This window comes from Indicator indicator, chromosome 4 (genome assembly GCF_027791375.1).
Source record: "Indicator indicator isolate 239-I01 chromosome 4, UM_Iind_1.1, whole genome shotgun sequence".
Classification (NCBI taxonomy): Eukaryota; Metazoa; Chordata; class Aves; order Piciformes; family Indicatoridae; genus Indicator; species Indicator indicator.
This window is the reverse complement of record NC_072013.1, coordinates 22754890-22778284: the sequence shown is the minus strand read 5'-3', so window position 1 is coordinate 22778284 and position 23395 is coordinate 22754890. Positions and strand designations below refer to the sequence as shown.

The window sequence follows — 23395 nt, the reverse complement described above, 5'->3', positions numbered from 1 at the left end:
TGGCTGTGGACCAGAAGGTTATCAACCCTGAATGTGAGAACTCTTTAAAAGCAAAGTCTTCCTCTCTTTCCCTCAAAAAAATGCATCTTCATCAGAATCTGACAGCCTGGATCCAGTGTGCTCCAGCTGTTGTCATGCAGGGATTAAACCAGAGACAGAAAATACACCTCCTGCTCCTAAGGGGGGGATGAGCAAATTAAAGTATTTCTGACCTTAGGGGTTTCCTTTCTGAAGCAATAGTGTAGGTGCTATTTTTTTCAGTTGACATGTTGATGAAAGTTTATATGTGTGTGAAAAATATTGCCTCTAAAGCTTTGCCAAGCCCTCGAGAGCTGCAGTCCATCAGCCTCCTAGAGGGAACGGATGCTGTGGGGATGGGGTTGCACAGGGAGAAAAATCACGTGGTTTGTGGGAACCTGTGCCTGGTTTCACTTTCAGTGTAGCCATTAGCACAGTTACGTAAACAGACCAAGCCTGGCTCTCATTAAATAATGACAGGAAAAAGCAAGGAGATTTGTACTTCTGCTGCTACCAAAGGATTATAGAGTACTTTGGGAAAATTGCAGCTGGGAAGGAGAGTTGCAGCCTGAAGCACAGATGTGTAATTATTCAGTGAATGCAATGCAAGCATTACATGTAAAAAGCACACATTGGGAAATGTTAAATTTTACAGAAACTCTGCCCAGCTCTTGCCTTGGTTGTGAAGATTTGGTTTTTGTGCCAGGAAAAAATAAAGTTTATCCTTTATAAAAATCTCTGATTAGAATACCAGCTTTCTAGAACATAAATATTGGCAAATATTTCAAAGGCCTATTTTCAGTGACTACAGTCTCAATATATTAATGAGATAAAAGGAAGGTTGTGTGCAACTCCAGGAACCCCTGATTAGTTTGTAATCCTGTAAGAATAAAACAAAGCCTACAGTCATCCAGCTTTGTGCTGAAATGTCCACCCTTCTTACACTGTCCATCAAAGGAGACAGCATTCAGCAGTTGTTTGTGGATGTTGCATTACAAGACACAAACGACACAAAATACACCTCTGAACAGAATGGCACAAACTATTTTTTCTTTATATAATGATCTGTAAATCTCAGTACAGCTTCGTATGTTACAAATACCACCATGTTCACAGGAAAGGCACGAATGCAGTTTAAACCCAGTCCTTTGAAAAGCACTTTTGCACCCTCCTTCCTCACACTTTCCTTAGCACAATGGATGAGGCCTTTGTACTTGTGCTGGTCTGATTCATCAATTTGCATCCGTGATTTGATGACATCCAAGGGAGTACCTAATCCCCAGGCCATGACTCCAGCAAAACCACCAGAAAGCAGCACAATGAGAAAACCTGCATGAGAGTCAAGGGAGGAACAGTTACTTCAAGCTTTGCACTCACACATCTACAAGCATTCCAGATTTGTCAGACAATTTTGTTACTTTTTGTGGTTTTCAGCAGCTATTTTGTCCATCACTTGCAGTCATGTGTTTCCAGTGACCTCACACAGTGTGGCTTCTCATAGTGTACTCGATTTTTTAATACATGATGCTGGCTCATTCAGAGACAGGATCTATTTTAACACAACACAAACTAGATGTGATGCATCCTGAGCATACTCACCCCTCCTCAGCTGGCTCTACCTATTCTTTATAATTCTCAAGAAGATGCTGTTTGCTGATGTCCCTATTTGATCTTTTCTAAAAAGTGCATAGTTGTTTTGGAGAGCCAAATCACAACTAGAAAACTTCAGTGTCTTTGTGTTCTGCACCTGAATTTTATTTTCAAGCTCTGGACTGATTCTCTGTGCTCCATGATGGTTCTTAGGAGGCTTGTCCATGTTTCATTTCTAGTTATATTTCTGCATTAAGATTTCATACCCACATATTAGTGTGCCATAAACAGTCTTCCCATGGGGAGAGGAGTAGCTGCTGAGGCACAAGGTCATGCCAACAAAGGTCTGGCCTGCAGGCCGTGGGCATCAGCAAGGCACAAATGGCGCCATCATGCCATGAAGCAAACACAGCAACTCTGTACAAGGACTGAATCTGGGTGAGGTTTAACAGATAGTTAGTGAATGTTTTCTGAAAGCCTGCTTTCCCTCTTGGTGTGGCACTAAATAAGCCATTTTTGCAGGTTATGCCAGGATAATTCCCAATACGTACCTGGTTTATTTTGCCCAGCTGGTGTGAGCCAGTCACACAAAGCAGAATAGGTAAGGAAATATATTGCAGAAGAAAAGCAATCCCTGCAGAGTAATGCAGAGCAGCCCTTGTAGAGACCCCCAAAACCTTCCTCCTTAGCGATCACCTTCAGACAGTGCAAAGACCCTCGGTACTTGGGCTTGGAATGAGACTGGGGAGATGCGAGGGAAGGATGTGGATTCCTCTGAGTTTGCATGCGAACCTTAGCCACTTCACTAGGAGCTGTGAACACACTCTGAAACATCAGAAGATAGTATTTTAACCCTTCAGATTTAAACAGTGTTTTGATCTCCCTCCTGCCAGTTCCTTGTCTCCCACCTCTTGAGGCAGTAATATTCCCCAAAGCCAGTGAGTTCCATCTTCCTCCCTTCTGTCTGTGCTAAATACTGCTCTGCAGCAGCAGGACACACATGTGAGCTGCACTGTGTGGAGTGGAAAGTGAGGCAGAAATCAGAGGATATTGAATAACATATAACTTACGAAACCAAACAGGCATGGAAAGAAACATCCTCAGCTATAAGGTAGCATACACTGGAGCTCTTGTATGTATCTGTGTTTGGAATCAAGGCCATAAAGATATTAGCCTGTATTAAGTGGAATAACTCCTGACATGAAACACCTAGAAACCCAACCATCTGTACTGCTGTGTGAGAGAACTGCCTGTGATCCAGCACAGGTTTCTGCCCAGCATGCCATTAGGAGTAAGCTCTGCTGCTCACAGAAATCCATCTGCCTGTGGTAAACTGCTCCTGGATTCAGTCTCACCTCCCTGTTCTGGGATCGTGCACATTTGCCAAGCAGGATCACTTCTCAGTGATTCTCTGCTGAGTTTTGAGCCCTGACAAGGCAATGCTTTGTGTAGTGCCTATTTGCACAGCAATGCTGTGCTGCACTTGAGCAGCCAGTGTCAGAGCACCAGCCTGTGTTTAAACACACCGAGTTACATCTCTCTTACATAAATATATCACCAGAGCCACTTGGAAAATTTGCTAGATTGCCTAGATTGCTTTCCTTCCTTTTCTGCATTTGCTGCCAAGGTCTATGTCATTCTTAACAGCGTGTTCTGAAGTGTTTTGATGCTCTAAACTTGGCATGAGCTCCCCAGCAGGACTCAGCCACACTGTGGAGCAAACCAGAGTGAAAGGACAGTGCAGGCAGAGTGTGACCCTTCCTTGTGAAAACAAACCTATCAGGCTAGTTGCACACTCCCCTATGGTCTCCTGGACGGAAAACATTCCTTGCTTTTCCATCCTCCTGTGTGTGTGGACAAGCTCTCTTGTTGTACTTTCCCTTTCAGCTGTTTACGTACCCTGACAGCACCGGCACCACCTCCAGCAAGAGAAATATCCAGCTTGGATGGCTTTGCATCTGCAGCCCCATATCGCAGCTTGCAGATGGTGCAAAGGAAGTTTCTGTACGTGCCAAATGAAACGGAAGAAATCAATGACACTGTGACGACTGATGCAGACACACCTTTGTAAAATCCCCAAACCTGGTTGAAAACAGAGGATAAAGAACACTTCTAAGAGAATGGCATGGAAAAAGATCTGCTTGAAAACACACTGGCCCTACATTGTTTAGCCAGAACTTCCTCCCATCTTACAGCTCATTAGCAGAACTACATTTCATCCTGACTTCTCTCACCAGAAATGGTTGTATGTAGCTGCTGCCCATCCTCCCTAAACTGGCAGAGGCAGCTCTGCTTCCTGGAAACAAGGCCTTGGTAACAGGTATCAGCAATTCTCATGTGAGTTGCTTACTTTTTCTGTTCTATACGTTTCCCGAATGCAGTGCCAAATCCCATTGTAATGCCTCCCAGTCTGAATTCTCACCTAGAAATACAGGGACAACTTTAAAATGCAGATATCAGATTAAAATACATACATATAATAAAATAAACAAATACCATAGCAGCAAACCAGATAATTAACCAGAAAATAGCATTAAAAAACCCACACTTTTTTTTTTTAAAAAAGAGTACAACAACGGAACCAAATAAAGTAAAATATGTTAGTGTAAAAAAGATTAAAACATTGTCATGGACTAGTTTTCTAAAAAGAAGAAGGAATGGGAAAGGAAAAGGACCTGTTTGTTTTCAGTTTGTAGTCAAGAAATAAAGCACTATCAGGTACCTTCACTGTGTCCAGTGGATAACCCACGGCTGTGCTTAGACCACCTGAAACAGAGAATGTATTGGAGATGGTTAACTGAGCCTCATCACATCAGACCATCTCACCCCATCACAGAAAGGCATTAGGGGAATGGCAGAAAAATGCAGCTTCAGAGCCCTGCTATGCTTGGCACCAGACCTCTCTCTAGCTCCAGAGATTACATTTGATTCAAGAACGACAGAGCAAAAAGCGCAAATGCGGTCTCTGCGTGACCGAGGCATGCTCAGAGGAGGAATCCAAGCGTTATGGGAAACGCGTTGGGAGGAATAACACCATGCTGCAAGCTTGGATGAGGGGGAAACACAGAAAGCAGTGCTGCAGGAGGGTTGAAGGGATGTCTTGTATGATATTGGATTGTTTCTCTTCCTGCTCTCAGCTTAGGCAGTAAAGCATCTTTGGATTAGGATCAAGCACCCTTGTGTGAGATGCAAAGCATCCCCACTCACACAAGAAGGTTTCTGGATTCGTTTTGGTTCTTGACTTGGAACTATTAAGGAACAAAAGCAGCAGTTATGACTATGTCTACAAAAGACAGGTGGTTCTCAAACACTACCAATTCCCAGCAATTTTTGTTCCTTCTTGGAGGCAAGAGGTGTTCTGCTGCTGCTTCCTGACCAATAGGGACTTGTCCTGAACAACAGAGATTGTCTCAGCTACACCTTACAAAGCACATCTAAAGCCCTGGGAGAGGAAATCTTTGAGCATTAGGGTTCACAGTGTCATGCTGGACTAAGTCTCTGAAGTGCATCTCCTATGTGCGCCAAACACCTCTACAAAAGCAGAACAAGGAGCATGAGCGAAGGTTGCTTAAAGCCCAGGTAGGCCAGGGTGACACCAGGCACAGCACAACCAGCAGTACTACTCTGCAGCAGGACCACTTACCCTCAGTCACTCAGGGCTCAGCAGGATTAAAGGGCAGCAAGGGATTAGCGTCTGGTGTGCACAAAGCCAGGGTGCTCAGCAGCATGCTTTGCACACCAGCTGACCATTACTCCCTGTCTACAGCAGTGACACAATGTCCAGTGCTCCGGGCAGTGGGGGGGCGGGGAGGTAGTGTCAATCCTCTATCTGTTGCCACTCAGGCCCATTTTGAGACCTTAAAATAGCCACTGGAGTTGGAAACACTTTGAGACAAAATTGCTGCCTTAATAGCAAATAAAGCGAACAAAAGAGCTTCAACATGGATTTCTCTTGGTTACAGTAACAAACTCCTTGCCCACTGTCCCAGCTCTTACCTCGCTACATTTCTCAGCTCTGATCTAAATGAGTCTGCTGGCAGATACAAGAGATGATAAAGGGGCTGAGGGCTGACCAGCTAGCTTCTTCCCAGTACGTCAACCGCTAAGCCATCTGAGAGGTGATGACGGAGTTGTATGCATGAGAGTTATTTAGACAGAGATGAAGTTCATTAAAGTACTGGATGAGACTTGTAGGGAGATAGGCAGTTACAGATACAGTGTGAGTCTGGTGAATCACAGCTTGGAAATTGCTTGTCATTGAGTCCTTTAAAAAAAAAATAAACCCCAAGATACTTCAATGTTTTTTAGTTACTGTGGGCATTTCACTAGTCGTGTTCATCTGTAATTACACATCTGCTTGGGTCTTCTGGAAAGCTCTGCTACATATTGGAGAAAAGCAGCAGCTGTTGGCATGAATTACCAGGAGACAATCCTGAGGTGCGTTACTCCAAAGAAAACAACCAACAGCATCTTGCTTGCAGAAAAATGAGGTTTGTTCTGCAAAAGTCTGTCAAATCTGCCACCAGATAAATAGAAATTAAGATGGAAAACAGGTCAAGAAGCTGCCTTCTGTATTTCAAAACCAAAATGAGAATAGGCTGGAAGAGAAACTGTAACAGGGGAATACACAGAGAGTTATACAGCTCAAAGGAGCAATGTCTCTGGTCCACTCAGAGTGACAACACATAGAGTCACCCAGAGCCACCTGCACTGTCCCAGATTCCTGGCCATCAGCCAGAAGCAGACTGCAAACACAGACCCCATCAGCCAGGGAAGAAGGGCACATAAGTCAATGTCAGTGTGACTGTGTTGACCCCAGAAGTGTGTTCCCCTGGCCCAAGAACCCATTCCAGACAGGAGGATTTGACATCACAGCAATTTCAGTCTTCCTGAACCTTAGAGGCAGCTGATGCAGACTGACCAGGCACTGGTGATTCATGGGCCCCATAAGCCTTGCTCAGCTAAGACCTGTCTTGCTCCACCAGCTAAAAATGGTAGGAGCCTTGTCGCATGCATATCAGGTGCTAAGTCTGGGGAAGTGTTTGACAAGAAGTGTCCTCCATTTTGGAGAAATTGTCCTGTTCTCATGTAAAGATAGAGACACAAGCAACACAATGTTTGCCCCAAACATTGTCCCTATTGTTTCTCAGCCCTAAGAGATTCTGCTCACCTTGGATCTAGCAAGGACCAAACATCTTCACTTGGGAGGAACCATAAGGATAAATTTTTCACTGCTCCCATCTCAAATCTCCAAACAACCTCCCATGAACTACTCTCCTTAAAAGCCAGTACACTAAGGGCAGTCAAGTTGTGAGAGCTGAGAAGTTCAGCCAAGTCCATCAAAGGCTGAAGAAGTGTTTTGCACATGTCACGCAGTATTAATAGCCTGGGACAAAGATAGCATGACCCACAAATGCCCTGTTTGCACAGCAGAATCAAACAAGACCAGCAATGTATAGCATGCCTACAGGAGAGGGATCTTGTGGGACTCCCACTGAGTAATACTGCACCGTGTGAGATGAAAATAAACACAAAACCTGGTGAATGATCTTCATTGGCCTGTAGTGAGCCATTTTTCATGCCTACTTTATCTGAGATATTCTCAGGTATTGGGCAGAGATTGCAGTTTGTCCTATACACAGCCACAGAGTGCAGGGACAGAAATAAATTATTCACCCTCTCTTCATGTGTCAGGCTGCTTTGACCAGGCAATTCAGTTAAGGAGGAATCCTGGCAAGATGGGTGTGCAATGCTAATTTGCAGAGAGCAGCCAGCAGCCATACAGAGCCCAGCGGGCTGCAATAGCTCCTGTCCGAGACCCAGGGAAAGGCAGGGATCGTGGTCCATGCAATGGATGGGTAAAAAGCAATTTCCAAAGTCCTTTACTTTGTGAAGAGCTGGGAACATAAGCAGTGCCTCATACCTTTAAAAAGTTGAACTTCATCCAGTAGCATGACCCTGGTAGTGGCCAGCAGGAGACTTAGCCATAAGCACAAGAAGACAGCTTGTTTCCTCCATAAGTGGACTATTTTATCTAACCTTGGGCTGCATGTGGCTGCTGTGTAGCCTGCTGTATAGAATGTGGAGAAGCCCAGCCATGCTGCAGACCCTGATGGTCTACCACTGCTGGATAGAATCTCAGCTTCTCCTTCCCAAATCTTTAAGCCTGACATAAATGTCATCCTCTAGTCATCTAATCATCAATACTCATCCCCTGCCGTGGCCCAGTCTGATGCCATATCAGGGCTAAAACACACACATGGGATCACAGGAAAATTCAGGTTGCAAGGAACCTCAGGAGAATTCTAGCCCAACCTCCTGCTCAGCTTTATTGACCAGGAAGGACATCCTTATAGATCAGTTGCTCTTGAGGACACCACTAGGTTATTGAAAGTTTCCACAGTCATTAAACATCTTTATCTCACATTCTTCTCATGTGGAGTCAGAACAGGTCATTGTTTCCTGGGCTGAAGATGCCAAGTTTGTCCCATGGCCACAGAAGCAATAGCTCAGAAGAAATGCAGACTATCTGTGCACATCTGAGTTAGGCTGGATCATTACACAGGATTCAAGAGGGCAGGCAGCATCTCTGCTGGTTTTCAGAGGTGATTAATCCATGCTTTCTCCAAAACACTCTGAAAACAGTTCAAAGTCACAAGAATGTAACTTACTAAACAGAATCTCTGTTATTATGTGTTGTGTCTTGATTTTTTTGATGCACTTCATCCAGGTTTATAGCTTCCTTGGGAATGCTAAAACTGCTTCAGCTCTAACAAACACAAGCCACGAAACAAGCTCAGCATCAAAAATATCCTCTTTCTCACAGGAAAGTTTTTCCACCCCTGCAAGCTGTCCCACATCAGGGTCGGGACCACGGCCCTTGGAGCACTGCCCAGGTACCCAGCACATGTCTGTGTGCAGGCTCCCACCAGGGAACAGCATGCCAGGAAACACCCCTGTCAGCCACCGGAAGGTGCTTTATCTCTCCTAAAGAAGCCCCAAGCTAAACACAGACGACAGAATAGAAAATCCTGCTCTCTAACACACCAAGGTCAGTGAAAGGCATTAAAACAAAGACACCTCTGACCCCAGCGCAGCTCCCCAGCATGCATCTTCCCAGTCTGCATCCATTCACGGGGCACCTATGGGGCAGGCTTTTGCATGGCCAGGCAGCAGAAGATGCTAGTGCACAGGCAAGGGAGTTTCACATAAATCTTGGCCTAGCACAGGAGCAGAGGTAGAATGCTGAGGTGAAAAGCTGCTTTGAAACTGTGTTTCCAAATATTCACATTCCTTTGTAAAAGATATTTATCCTTAAGTGTCTAAAGCTACAACTGTGCCAACGAAAGCAAAGCACTCCAAGCATCAAAAGCAGCTGTCACTGTCCTGCTGAGCTGAGCCCAGTCATTAACGACACACCTCAGAGGAGGTTTGGTGAATCCTTCTGGGATGGACATTCTGTTGCCAGCCTCAGCAGAGAACTGCCATCTCCACTGAGTACTTCAGTCAGCAAGGAAGGAAGAGAATGGCAAGCTGTCATGGAAGGGCTGGTTATATCTCCTTCTGTCATAGAGGGTTCTTCACAAGTACGGCCTCTCAGAACCTCAGAGAAGGCCAATACCCTGAAGTAATATGCACCTCCAGGGCTGGATGCTGCTGAGATGCTAAACCTTGCCCCACTTGTACATTTTAGGTGAAGATCAGTAAGGGGCTGCAAGGTAAAACTCATCATGGTCCTTCCTAGGAAATACACATCCACACTAGGACCACAGGATGCCACTGGTGAGGGAAACAGCAATATTTCATCAGATTTCAAAGTGAGATCTAACATGTAGGTTTGGGCTGGACATCTCATCACCTGACAGGTTTACCTGGCCTTTCTGGCAGCTGTGATCCCAAATCTCTTGTCCTGCTATTTAATACTCCATTAAATCTAACAAAATTTCAGAAAAGAAACTATACCAGTGGTTACATCTTGTTGTTTAAAATAAAGTTGGGTATGAGCAATACACAGTCTAAAAATGTCTAGAATGAAATCACACTTTTCTCCTTTTACTTTTTTTATACATGACTAACCTACTTTCTGCCAGATCAAAGCCTGCTATGCGACATGCCTGCACTGGAATTGCTACCACAGCTGCAAATACATCTTAACCTAAGATAACACAAACATCATTCATTCGGACCTTCTTTACTGCAAAAAGCCATGCCTGCATCCCTCCCATCTCAGAGGTCACATTCTCAGCCCCCCAGAGCCATGCCCCCAAAATACGCATGCAGCATGTTTCACTATGTCTCTTCCTGTCAGAGTTTTGCCTCATCCCATTGCAATTAAACTGAAGGAGATTGCAGAGCAATGACCTCAGCTGACCAAATTGCAGTACTGCCTCTCCAGGAGCTCTGCAAGCCTGCTCAGATGACATTTTCCATCTAATAAAGTAGAATGCACTCATAACAAGCAGCCTCCATTGAAAAACTCTCAACTTGACCATTGAGACCTGCCTGTTAGCTTAACAGGAAGGAAATGCATCAATCTGCTTTTCATCAACAAGCACTACTTTATATATTTACCTCCAATGGCCCCAGCAATGAAATCCATCCAGATCGAATCTGCTGCCTTAATTACCCTGATGAAGCGTTAGCGAGGTAGGAGGGAGGGTGTCAATTCCGTATTTCCAGAGCCTGCAGGTCCTTCAGAGACAGGGTAATTTGCAATATGAATCCCCTTCCTACTGTCTCCTCTTGCCTCTGAAGATTGTGAGCCCCATAGATACTTGATGAATTTGTATGCTGGAGGCAGAGACGAGAAGCCTGGAGCTGTTCCAGGAACACAGTGAATAAGTAATCCCGTGAAGCCCTGAAACGTTGCGCCAGAGCTGCTGCCCCCAGTGCCTTTCTGCTTGGAAAATCACAAGGGGTGGTGCCTTGCAGGGTAACTGGCTGTGAAGAGGCCGTACCCTCTTGTACTTGTTAACCCTAGAAGACAGCCTTGCACAATTATTTTGCCAGAGGATGCACTTGCCCTGCAGTAATGGAGACCCTAAACCTCTACCCAGATCCTCACAGATTACCTGCTTACTGTGTATACTAGTGATGAAGCCCAGAAATTAGTTCAATCACATACAAAGCATTTGCTTCCCTTTCAGGCAGCAGCGTAGTTTTCCCAGCCCCTGGAGGCGCTCTGCTTCTTCAATTCCTGCTCACTCTCCCAACTCCCTTTCCAATGTCAGTTCATTACTGAGTTCAGTGATGGAGCAGGAATCACTGTTGCTGCAACCCATACTCCAGTGTTTTGCCCTGCAGGGGAGATGGGAGACGGATTTTGCCAGGAGATTGGTCCAGCACCTTTTATTTCCCTTCCCAATTTACTCCCCACACAGGGTGCTGATCTCAGCAGGAGACAGAGAAAAGCAGAGAGAAACTCACTGCTCAAGGGGAACCAAGAGCTCAAGAATATGCCATATTGCCTGGTTTTGCACACCAGCCCCATACCAGAGAGCTGTCACATCTGCACAGGAGAGGTTAAGTTCTGCCCAGAGTGAATCTAGAAACCAAAGTCCTGATGCAGTGAGGGGCTTGCCAAGTTCTGACCTGAATTGTACTCCTTTTGAAGAGGTTGCCTTGGGTCAGAGCCAAGGTGCACTGGCAGCAAAGAGTAAAGACTATTTCATGGCTGCTGCCCTCCCTGGGTTGGCTTCATAGACGAGCTGAGGACTTTAGTCCCCAGTCCTGTCTCCTGCAAATTCACAAGAACGTATTTCTCACTGAAGTGAATATTTTAGACAGGCTCATGTGTCAGTGACATATAGCACAACTCAGTGTGAGGGTTCAGAGCTTCTGGGAACTCAAAATTAAAGGAGTTTTAGCAGCTTGCTTGCCACAATTTCTTATGCACCCTTCCCCTTCCCTTAACCCTTTTTGCACTGGAAAGAACAACTTATTCCAGTAACATCATGCAAGGACAGCAAAAACTTAAAACCAACAGTAAAATATTACCTAGACAGATAGCAAGGCAGAGGCAAAAACACACTGGGTTATTCAGTAGCCCTTCCTTGTTATACCTGGTGTCCATGCAGGAGTTATTAACAGTTCATTGACAGTCCGTACATGCCAAGTATGGGGAAAGGTGCCATTTCCACTTGTCCCTCCGACCATTCCCAGTTGCTGTCCTTGCAGGCTCTCTCCAGCAGTGGGACCAGATGTGAGACCTATCACACCAGTGACACATGGGGACAAGGACACAGTCTCTTGTGAAGGGGCAGCATGTGAGCTGTGTTGGTCTCTTTTCCCTTGTATCAAGTGGGAGCATGAGAGGAAATGGCCTCAAATTGCACCACAGGAGGTTTAGATTGGATATTAAGAGAAATTGTTTACCATGTGGTCAGGCATTGGAACAGTCACTGTTCCTGGAGCTGTTAAAAAAAAAAAATGTATAGACATACAGCTTCAGAACATGGTTTAATGACCACGATGGAGTCAGGTTGGACTCAATGATCGCAGAGGTCTTTTCCAAGCAAAAGAATTCTGTGATTCTATGATTCTACTTTCTTTAGCTGAACTGAATAGCTCCAAAAGAATCTTCCTCATGAAACATGGGCTTAAGTTGTGCCATGGGAAGTTTATATTGGATATTAGGAAAAATTTCTTCACTGGAAGAGGAGTCAGGTGCTGGAACTGTCTGTCTGGGGAGGTGGGGAGTCACCATCCCTGGAGGTGTTCAAGAAGCATGTAGAAGCTTCAAGATATAGTTTATTAGTCATGATGGTTGGACTCAATGATCTTAGAGGTCTTTTCCAACTTTAATTATCCTACAAAACTTAAAAATTCATTTAAAAACCCAAAACCAAAACCAAACCCTTCCATTTAAACAGATTCATATTTTCATAGTTTTAACCTTAATTCACACCAATGCTTCTGTCAAACTGTTAGTTTGTTTTATATACCACAAAGCATTCTGATAACCTTCTGATAATGATTTCCATCACCTCAATGAGATATACCAGGAGAAGTCACATTTTCCGCCTGACTGGAAACGCTCTGCAAAGAGAGGCCACTCAGAAGGCAGCAATCAGAAAGAGGAATGTTTTGGGCTTGAGACATTTCACCTTGTCATATGAAGGAGTCCCTGGGGGCAGCTGACTCTGGAGAAACGCACACACACAGCTATTTCAGGTACATTTCACCTCGATGGAGACTTAACGTGGCAACACAAGCCCCACCAAACAGTCGTCACTACTGTAGCCTCCAGTCACTTGGCCCCAATGGGAGCAGGACTTGGAGACAAAGAGCATCCACTGCCACACTCATCAGCTGTGTGTGATAAATTCAACCCAGCAAGGGCAGAGTCTTCCAGAATAGGAGCCCCCTGAAAGTGTTGAAGTGTTTGCAGATGAGCAACGATGACAGAAGAATGTAATTTGGTGTGAAGGAAGCCCCACGTGAGACACTAGTCCTGTGTTACTGTGTTAGCTGCTATTTGTTAGCACACCCTGAACAGTACAGACCAACTCCCTGCTAAAGAGGGCAGTTCTCAAGGCAGCAATTCAGCTTCTCTTACCAGGAGTCCTCCTAAAGGCACAGTCCTTGAGGTCTCACTGTCCTTCACACTGAGCTGAAGGAGCACTCTCCTTAATTTTCTCTTCTCCAGGTTTCAGAGATGAACCAGATCTCACATACCAGCCTCACAAGGAACACTTATCAGAATCTAGGCTGTAACGCCACACATCAGCAGAGACAAGCCAAAAAATACAGACTAAAGAAATCTCAACCTAGGTGGTCTTCCCAAAGCATGTCCTAGGAAATTACACATGAAACGCATGCTTTGAGCATCCAGAAGGGATAGTACTCCACTAGAAATAACTCTCAAATTCTTCCTTCCAGAAGCAAATTATTTAAGAGTGGTTTATTTAAAATGGGTGAATTTCACAGGGGATTTTGAGAATGCAGAGCATGGAAGCTGCTGTCAGATGACAAGACAGATCTGACAATATGAAGCGATGTCCAGGAAAATATGAAACCAAGTGACAGAAAATCAAGAAAGGCCTTGATTTTGCACAGTGCATGGTGGATTAAATTCCCCATTTGCATTAAAAAAGGAGGCAGCTCTCTGCCCGCCAAAGCAGAAATATCTGCTCCACAGCTAAAGCATCAGTGGGGTACGAGGACTAGTACAAGTGTATGAGGAGAGAGTCTAAATGGAGTTTGCAATTTTCGGCTAGCTCTTTCCTGTCACCAGTTACAGCCATGTCTAAGCACGTGCAAAAAAGGTGCTTTACAAGCTGCACAGAGACAAAGAAAAGCATTGGGGGGTAACACAAGAAGGGAACCTCCTAGCACCAAATTTCTTTTTCCATTTACTCTCCGTTGAGGAGAGAATCTAAATGGAGCTTGCAATTCTGGGCTAGCTCTTTCCTGTCACCAGTTACAACCATGTCTAAGCATGTGGAAAAAAGGTGCTTTACAAGCCACACAGAGACAAACAAAACCATGAAGGGAACCTCCTAGCACCAAATTTCTTTTTCCGTTTGGTCTCTTTTGAGGAGAGAGTCTAAATGGAGCTTGCAATTCTGGGCTGGCTGTTCCCTGCAGAACAGGAAAGAGTGACACCAGCAATGCTCAGCTGGCATAGTCTGGTGCTTGGCTTGTGTGGTGGTGGGAGGAAAGATGGGTGTTAGCTCCTGGCTCCAGCTGTGGAGCCAGGATTGGTTTGCCAATCAAAGTATGTCATTGTCCTTTATCTCAGGTACTAATGAAAAACGCTTATTTTCAAGGATTCAAACATTCACAGCAGGAATTTCACAGCAAAACTATCAAAACTAGCAAGAAAACCCCTCTGAGGATTTGCAACTGTACCACTTTTAGAAAAGTGGAAGTGATCAGTGATTTAATCTCTGGAAAGCTCATATAAGATTGGAATGTTTCTACATGCATTTCCAAGGGAAAGGACAATAATGTTTCCAAGAGTACTGAAGATTATTGTAGTGATCTAAGAGGTTGCAGAGATTTTCTTGCTTTGGGCAAGTCACTCGATCTCCCTATGTCTAATCTTCTCATCAGCACAGTTGGTGTGTGTATATCCACTGCCATGAAGTCACTGCAAGGAATCAGGTAATTCTCAGAGAGCTACAGGTAAATCATTGGAAAAGGTGGAAGTAGCAACATTAGCACCCAGCCTACACAAACACCGTATGTGTGACACGTGACAGTGCATCACTGCAGTCAAATCTGGGAAAGGATTTTATGTCAGCTGGCATTGCTAGCACTTCAGGAAGACTCTTGGCTGTGATCCAACACAAAGAGGGAATGTCAGGACTGTTATTGACTTTCTGATTGCACTTGGAATTTCCTTCCGTGTAATAAACAGAAGATACAGTCAGTGACCTCCAAGTTCTGCTGTACACCGGTGAAAAATGGCTTAGATGGTGCATCATTTTGACTAGCTGACAGTCTTTCTTCCCTTTGGAAATATCTAATTTAATGTGATTTAACAACATCATAGCTACCTGGAAATCAGGAAGAAAACCCTGCTCTAGAACTATAAAGCATTATTATTTAGGACTTTGATATTAGCTGCTAAAATCATGTGGAAAGATTGTTATAAATACACTCAACTGGCAAACCTGGCACCAATGAGTTCAGAAAAGAGACCTTTTTCTAAATACCAGCATGATTATGAGCTTATGTTAAGAGGGCATATATACAAAAGGATTTCAGATTTTTTTTTTTATCTCTGAGAAATGGAAAACACTAAATTAATTAATGCATTCAAGCAAAACCAAAGCACCTCTTAAAAAATCTATTGCAAAGCAAAGTTCAATACCAGAGAAGATCCACATACTGTTGTGGGGCAAAGAGCTACTGTCACTCATGCTGGCTTGGTCAATACTAATTCAGGGATCTGTGCCACAAATCTCTGTAAAAGCAGTGTGCCCTGTCCTGGCAGAAATACAGACCCATTTAATCAGCAGATATACAATTCTGTGCCTCCAACACCAACCTGACTTTTTCCTTTGGCTTGAGCTGGAGAAAAATTGAGCCAGAAGTTTCTGTAGCTTTTTCAGGAGCACCCCAAACATTAGCAAAGAATAGTGAGACACCAGTACCAACAGTGAATATCATATGAAGTTCATAGCCTCACTTACCACTCTTGTCTGTTTCCTGGCATCAGTTCAGAGCTGTATGAGTGCCCATCTCACAGAGTACTTAGGAAGTTTCTGCAGAGGCACGTTAGTCATTCTGCTAAGCCTGTTCTTTCAGTTTCTGAGAAATGGTGGCTTTTCTGTATGACTGAACAACGCAACAACAAATATATTCCATGTGACAGCTGGAAGCTCACATATGACCCAGCAGGAAGCTGTCTGAAACACAGTCCAAGATATTAAAAATGCATCTCTACCACCTTAGTGGTACTGCCTCACAACATTCCTGCCTTTTAATTTTTTTAATGCTATTCCTCTTCATTTATTACTGACTGGTGCATCACACTGTGTGTCTACACTGTTGAATAACTTAGTATTTAGATTCAGATGGAGACCTGGTCTCCCAGTCACTGACTTTGCATGTGGATACAAACTGTGCCAGAAGGTTTCAAGTACATGGTGTTGAAAGCATATTTGTATAGCTGTTGGCACTGAAAAAAACATTTGCCTCACAGTAATGGTCCTGTGGCTTAAAAACAAAGGCAGAAGGCAGGCAAAGAAGGTTGTCCTCCTAGCTCTGACTCCTGTTCTCTTAGGACAAATCAGATTTATCAGTTTCCTTATCTATGAAATGGGCATAATTGCACATTTTTACTTCATGGGAACAGCCTGAGGCTTAGACTATATTGTCTGCAAATCCAGGCTTGAAAACTTATGTAAAGATGCCAGCTACTGAGTTTTTACCTTTCTTTTCTGAATGATTCTGAATGATTTTTTTCTCACTGTTGCCAGTTACGTGTGTATTTGCTGAGTGACAGAGTAACATACAGGAGAGATGGATAAAGCTCCTGAGCTGATAGTTACTAATTCAGGTAACTGAACTCAGTGTTCACTCTCTTATCTCAGCATGCCTCTTTGTGGTCTCTGGCATCTTAAAACTGTGCTGCTAAACAGCTTAGCATTTGGGTTCTGCCAGAGACCTGCTCTCTGTATTGCTGTCTGCATGCATTCTGGTCTTCTCCAACAAAGGCCAACAGCAAAGAAACTCACTCCACCTGCAGCAAACATACGAGGAGAGATCCCTCATAATATTTCAGGTACTTTAGACTCAGTTCCTTCCCCAAACATACACTCAAAAATAATTATCATGTCTTAGCCATCATAACACAGGTCAGAGAATAAAGATGGAGCCTATGAAGAAAGAAGAAAAGACCCAACATGGAGGTGTGTTTTTGTAGGTCTACCCTTCTGTAGCCTGCTTGCTGACTGCAAAACAGAAAAGACTCAGCAGGTTAGTTAACAGAACTCAAAGTATTTATGATCTTTGAAATTAAAGATAATGCCAAAGAAATTACTTTGGACTAATGCCTGTAGGTGGCTTTTTCTGGCTTTTTGATCAGTTCATTTCTCATGTGTTTCCAGGGAAGCATCCAGGGGGTTGGCTATGGATTTGTATTTCAAACAAAACAATACTTAACTATGAACAGGGATGGATTCTTCTTCAGAGTAACCATGAATGTTGTTTACTGGTTTAGGTGCAAGTTATGATTTTTCTTCTTGCCTTCTGCAGCAGAACAATATATTTAAAACCAGTAACCCAAATTAAAATGCTCCTCCACATAGACAATGTCACCTGGAGGAGAGGTTGAGAAAAAAAAACAGAAGGTACATGTCAGAATTTGGCCACTTCTGCTTAAAATGGCTAGGGTCATGATTTCCAGAAGAAATGTGTGCCACATAATAAAAATGTTTCCACTTTACCAGGATAAAGCTTGGAAAGTTGGAACTACACCAAACACTTTACAATTTATAGCGTACTAAACCACTCCCTTCCTTCACTACCTCTCAGTCTCTTGCCTCTCACAAGCTTGGAACCTCAGATACTAGTTCAGAGAGTTGCTTGCCTGCCATAATTTCACTTGGAAGAGAAGGGGTCTTAAATCCTGGGATTCTGACCAGGACATATTGTGGGATCACAAAGCCCTATCCATCTGTAAACAAGGCAGTTGTTTCACCTGACTCTTGTACAAACGCTTCAGTTGCATCTCATGGTTTGAAATACCAGCCTTATCAAGGGATTTTATCAGGCTGGAAAGTTTCAACATTTGATATACAGTACCTTTGAAGCAAGTGGGAAAATAACATCAGAGAATACCCTAAAGCCACCCAAGGTCATGAAGTTAATGGATAATAAAGGCATCTAGTCCCCTACAAATAATGCCTTATCTGCTCTGTCTTCAAAACCAGCTTCATCCTGAGGATCTGGAGTATCCTAATGACCTGACTCAATAACATAATACTGAGGGGGGGTAATGAGTACAAGTATGGCAATGAATACAACACTGTTTAGGAAAACAAAGAAAATGGACTCAAATCCAAGCAAAGGTACTCAATGAATTCACCTGGAGAAGACCCTTTTTCAGACACTGGGTGTTTCCACAGAGCAGCTCATCTTCAAAGATTTTCTTATGCACTGAATATTGTGTCCAAATATTTACCACATTTGACCGTTTGGATTTATTCATTGCTGCTTTAGATGATCAGCCATTTGGTGAAGCACTAGATGATCTTCAAACCTAGTTGTGCTGGACTGCTGTCTCTGAAAAATGAAAGGTTTTCCTTGCAAGCAGTGCTGCATGCACATGATCTAAGTGCCACCTAAGCTGACATCATAAACAGGAAAGAGAGAGAGAGCTGCTGCTCCAAAAAGTCTTTGAAGAGTGATTCAGGGAGCCCAGGTAGGTGCTAGGAAGGAAAAGTTCAAAATCCAGCACCAGCTCAAAATAAAAAGAGGAAGTAATTCAATTTTATGGGTAATTTTACAAGTACTGAAGATGTGATGATGCAGCAGTGCATTACCTTAGAAGATAAAGAAAAAGCTGAGGGCAGAAGGTTAGCTATATGAAAGGAAATTTTCCTGCCAGGTAGTTACAGAGCTGGCCAAGCCCCAGTGGAGCTCTGAGGAGCAAAGGGAAGGCCCACCATCCACCACCCTTCATTCACATTCTAGTGGGACATATCTACAGCCAATTGTTGGTGCCAAACTCACAGGCAAACAGAAGGATTTTGAAACACCTGAGTCAACAATGTGTATTTCATTACATGCCACTGCTACCAGAACTTCTACAAGTTTATTGCAATGCCACATTTCTGTTCTTTTTCTGCTTCACTCTGCTTTTGCCCTTTCTTTTTGCATTTTATTTACCTGTGGTGCTAATTCTGCTCTGTTGCTTCTTTACTCTCCACCTTATTCTGTTCCCCTCCCTACTCTCCCAATTCCCTTTCCCAGGCTTCTGTCTGGGCTCACCTTTTCCTAGATCTTCCCTGGGTGGTAAAGGCAGCAGAGAGCTGCCTTTAGGGAAGAGTCACTTCTTGCCACAAGAACAAAGGAAAACCTTCTCTACTATGTCACCTCTCCAGTGTCACCTGCAAAGCCTCTTCCACCTGAATTGCTACCATTCCAACCTAAAAGACAATAGGGCAAAGGGAAGAGGGTCTTTGAAGAAGGATAATAATAAATTATAACCTCAAGATTTTCTCTCAGACATGTGGCAGTGCAGCTGCTCTGTGTGCTGGTAGATTCTGTATGTTTCCCAAGCTGCCATCAGCTCTTTCTTTTCTGTTTTCTCAGTTTGATGAGCCCACATTTCACTATCCAGCAGAGAAGCTAAATGCTCCCAAAGAAGAAGAAAGCACAGAAAGCACAACCCCTGACTGCAGCTTTCTAAGGGATTCATCTCAGACAGTTACAACTTATGTTCAAATCTGGTTTAGCAGAATAAAAAGTCAGTCAGAGCTGAGCTGAATCAATGAAGCCTTAAGGGCACAAGGGCTCCTAACAGCTGAGTCACACTCTGAGCCAGAGGCATCACACATCAGCAAAGCAGATGCAAGATCAGACATAGCTTTTGAACAATCTAGAAAAACAGCCTGAATGAAGAGGGGAACCATTAAATCTGTCTTTCCTTGAGTCCTGGGTTAGCTCTCCTCTCCAAAACTGTATCTGTACTGCACACATAAGGCAGTACAGATCAAGAGACAAAACATTTGCCCTAAGTAATACTACCAAATTGTAAATGCCATATGGCTTCCTTTCCTTTATCACAAAGCTCCTATGAAAGACACACACAAAAATAAGCACCTATATTGACTCACTGTCCCACCTTACAGACAAGTTTAATAAACTTCTCCACGTTCTTACAATGTTGCCTCACAAGTGTACTGAAATGAAAAACAAAACAAAAACCCAATCAAGAAAAAATGAACAAAAGGGAAACTCCCCAGTGAGACTGAAGTCATGCTTGTTCCTTAGTGAACCATCCCTTGACATCTCAAACTTTATACCAATGAGCTCTTGATGTTCTCTGTGTTAATTTATAATGTGTCCCCTGCCCCCTTTAAAGTATGTGCCTGCTCCAGTGGGATTCATCAGCATTGAATACAACATGCAGTAGCATTGAATAAACCTTATTAGGAACAGCTCAAGCATGCAGGAACAAGACAGGCCTTTGGAGATTGCAGCAACCTGGGAGGGGCTGCACAAACATCAACAGTAAGATTAGAACGCAAGTGATCTTGACAAACCAGAAAAACAATCTGGGAAAAGCAATTTAGCAGGGACAGCTAGGAATGACTATGTAGAAACAAACTGCAAGTACAAGACAAAGAACATTGCTGCACACAGCTGATTTACTGAAAAGGATCTGGGACACATCATGTGCCCATAAATCAGTTATATGTTATATGTTACATGTTATGTGTTATATATGTTATATGTTATGACTCTTGCAAATATCTGATCTCATATTCAGATATATGAAAAACTGTTGTATGCAAACACCCAAGTGTCCTGGTCACTGGGACAGAAGCCTAGGCCAGGCATACTCTGCAGGCAGTTAGCAGTTTAAAGTCAGCCAGTGCAGCTGACTGGAGTTGGCTTACAGGTGTATCTCATTCCATAAATGTCATGTTCACTATAAAGGGGGAGATTTAGTAGGGATAGAGGTTTACCTGTTCATGCTCCATCTTGGATGTTTTCTGACTCTGCTCCTCCTTTCCTGAGGGTTGTTTTCCTGTTTATTGTGACCACTGTACATTTACTGAGGTAAGTATGACTTTTGATACTTTATATTTGCATTGGTATCAGTTTGATTATTTCATCAAATCTGTTTTTATTTCACCCCACAAGTCCTCTCTTCTTTTCACAGCCTTCTCTGCTGAGGAGACATCACCAGGTAATAGAGAAACTGCTGTAGTTTAGTGCCAGATATGGGCTAAATGTAGACATCAAGGTAATCTATTACTTGTACAGCAAAGCCTTAGGGGTCAGTTCCAGGAAGTCCAGAACTGAAGAAAGGGAAGGAGTCGGAAAAAATGGAGGTCAAAATATAATTATCAATATAATTCAGAGAAGAAAGACTAATATTGAAACTGTCTTCAGATAACCTAAGAAGTACCTTCAAAGAGACAGGAAATGTTTTCTTTGTCTATTGTGTGTGGACATGAAAATTACATAATACTTCTGGTGAAAAAGGTAATTTCTCTGAGGTAAATTGCTTGGGAGATCAGAGGATTTGAATAACAGATTAGAAACACTTTAGCCAGGAATGTTTTGGGCTAAGCTGATCCTTCTAAGGCTTGTGCTACAAGGCAGATGCATATAACACCTGGGATTTTCACCTGCAGACTTGTGCACATGATTGTAGTTCCTCTCATGGTAGCCAGAGTAGACAAGATTCCCAGAAAGAAATGTTTAGGGGAAAAAGGACCATTCTGGGCTTCCTGTCTGACTTCAAGTACTGGCTGCAGGTGCATGGTTTGGCAAAGTCTAAGGTCCCTATTAGAATAGTGCATGATACAGCAGGAGTGGGCAGCTCCGAAAGCCATCAGTGCTGCAGCAAAAGGCAGGGCCAGCCTGCTTTCTAATGCAAACTGATTGTCCCCAGGTAGGACAGACACGTGGATCAGGGAATCCAAAGCATCCTGGAGGCACCTGAATGCTTGATTTGATTTGGCAGTGTTCAGGTATGAGAAGGAACCCAAATGAGCATTTGGTTGGAAGAAGATGTGAGGAAGAAGGTCAGGGATTCATTAAATGTGTTTCATTTCCTTCTTATCTGCTTATTAATTGGAATGATAGCCCAAGAGCTGCTCAGGTTTTGTTCTGTAGCATTAGTTTTGGACCACCTTGGAAGCATCCTTGCGTTCATTCATTTTGTGTGTATTTTCTTTGTACAGAAGGGAAAAAAATGGCTTGATTTGTATTGTGTTATTCTACTGCAAGAATGTATCAGCTTTGTATTGAGCTACTATACCTAGAAAATGACTATCATGTCCTGGAGAGAAAGGGGGCGGAATCCAGCTGTTTTTCTGCTTCTCCACTCTGCTTTGCTTCTGGAACTTACTTTCTAAAAGCTGACTTTGCAGGGCCCCGGGGAAGATCATGTTACTTTCAGCAAAGCTTGAATAGGCTACTCATTGTTCTAACCACTGGTATTCCCCTTTCTCACACATTGCCAGCAGAAATAACTAGCGGCTTCAACATGGCTCTCTTTAGAAACCATAAGAGCTTGAGTTTTCCGTTTAAAGCCTCTGGCATCAGGGCACCTTGAAGCCAGGAAAGTAGGAGAAGAGAGATAATATAAAACAGGGAAAGCCTCTTCTGCACGATGAAGCACAGCAGCAATGTATAAAACTGAGATCCAAGGCTTCCCTACACCTCATCTGCAGCAGGCTACTCATTTGTGCCCTGGATCATCAGCGGCAGGGTCTTATCCCTGCAACTTCCAGTTATGCATGGGGGCAGCAGTTAGCACAGAGCCCAGATCTGTTGGTGCAACCCTTCCTCCCTGCTCCAGGCCAACATTGTGTAGGTGAGTTTGATTATGGAATCACAGAACGGTTCAGGTTGGAAGGACCTTCGACCTACCTTGTCCTGGGCAGGACCACGTTCAACTAGATCAAGTTGTGCAAAGCCCCATCTAATCTGGCTTTAAACTCTTCCAGGGTCCCTGCGGTCTTCTGAAGGCTTAACTACTTCAAATCTCTGAGAGTTTCTTCAATAGAAGAGGTCGTAGAGGCTTTTCAACCCTGTTATCACCTGAACGCCTTAACCCATTGGTTCCACAGGCTTTCCACCAGCCAGAGTCCAGAGATGCCTCATCCTGAAAACAAGATGTCCCCGGAGAGCATCCCTGAACCACCCAAACCAACTTTGAGATTATTGAAGCTCCGCGGGCGGAATGCTCTGCCCCCATTTCTCCCATTCTCCAAAATTTCTTTCTGCCTTTACTTCTGTTTAATTTCCCACCTGCATCCGCGAACGAATGGTGCGGAGGGAGAGGGCCACGGAAGGCGAGTCTGGCACCGGCGGGCACCCCTTTCGCGGCTCCGGCCCCGGTACTTTCAGCCCCGGTAGTCTCATCGCCGTCCCGCCCCTTGCCCGGAGCCGCCCCGGCTCAGCCGCCAGTGTCTGCAGGCGATGCGGGGGAGTTGTCCCGATGCCCGCCCCTTCGGAGGCGCGGCCCTGCCCTTCTCTGGCGGGGAGGGGGGGGACGTGCGGTAGAAAGGACGGACGGCGAGGCGAGCGGTGGCAGTGAACGGAGGGCATCGTGTAAGGGCTGGGCCCGCCGGAGACCGAGGGTACAAGC

The 23395-nt window shown here is 44.1% G+C and overlaps 1 protein-coding gene across 1 annotated transcript; it reads right to left on the bottom strand.

Annotated features, from left to right (window-relative positions):
* Positions 1-1060: 1060 nt before the first annotated feature.
* Positions 1061-10207, bottom strand: SLC25A47 (solute carrier family 25 member 47). The gene is made up of 6 exons (XM_054400583.1): positions 10180-10207; positions 4331-4374; positions 3959-4030; positions 3508-3690; positions 2160-2433; positions 1061-1347 (listed from the first exon to the last, which is right to left on the bottom strand). Exons 1-6 carry the CDS (start codon positions 10205-10207, stop codon positions 1061-1063), a joined length of 888 nt encoding a protein of 295 aa, XP_054256558.1.
* Between the last annotated feature and the right edge of the window lie 13188 nt (positions 10208-23395).

Coding starts and splice junctions, on each gene's coding strand:
- SLC25A47 (XM_054400583.1), bottom strand. CDS start 10,207: ATGGATTTCATTGCTGGGGCCATTGGAG. Junction 4,031..4,330: donor ATCCACTGGACACAGTGAAG/GTACCTGATAGT, acceptor CTGTATTTCTAG/GTGAGAATTCAGACTGGGAG. Junction 2,434..3,507: donor GTGGTGCCGGTGCTGTCAGG/GTACGTAAACAG, acceptor CTGATGTTTCAG/AGTGTGTTCACAGCTCCTAG.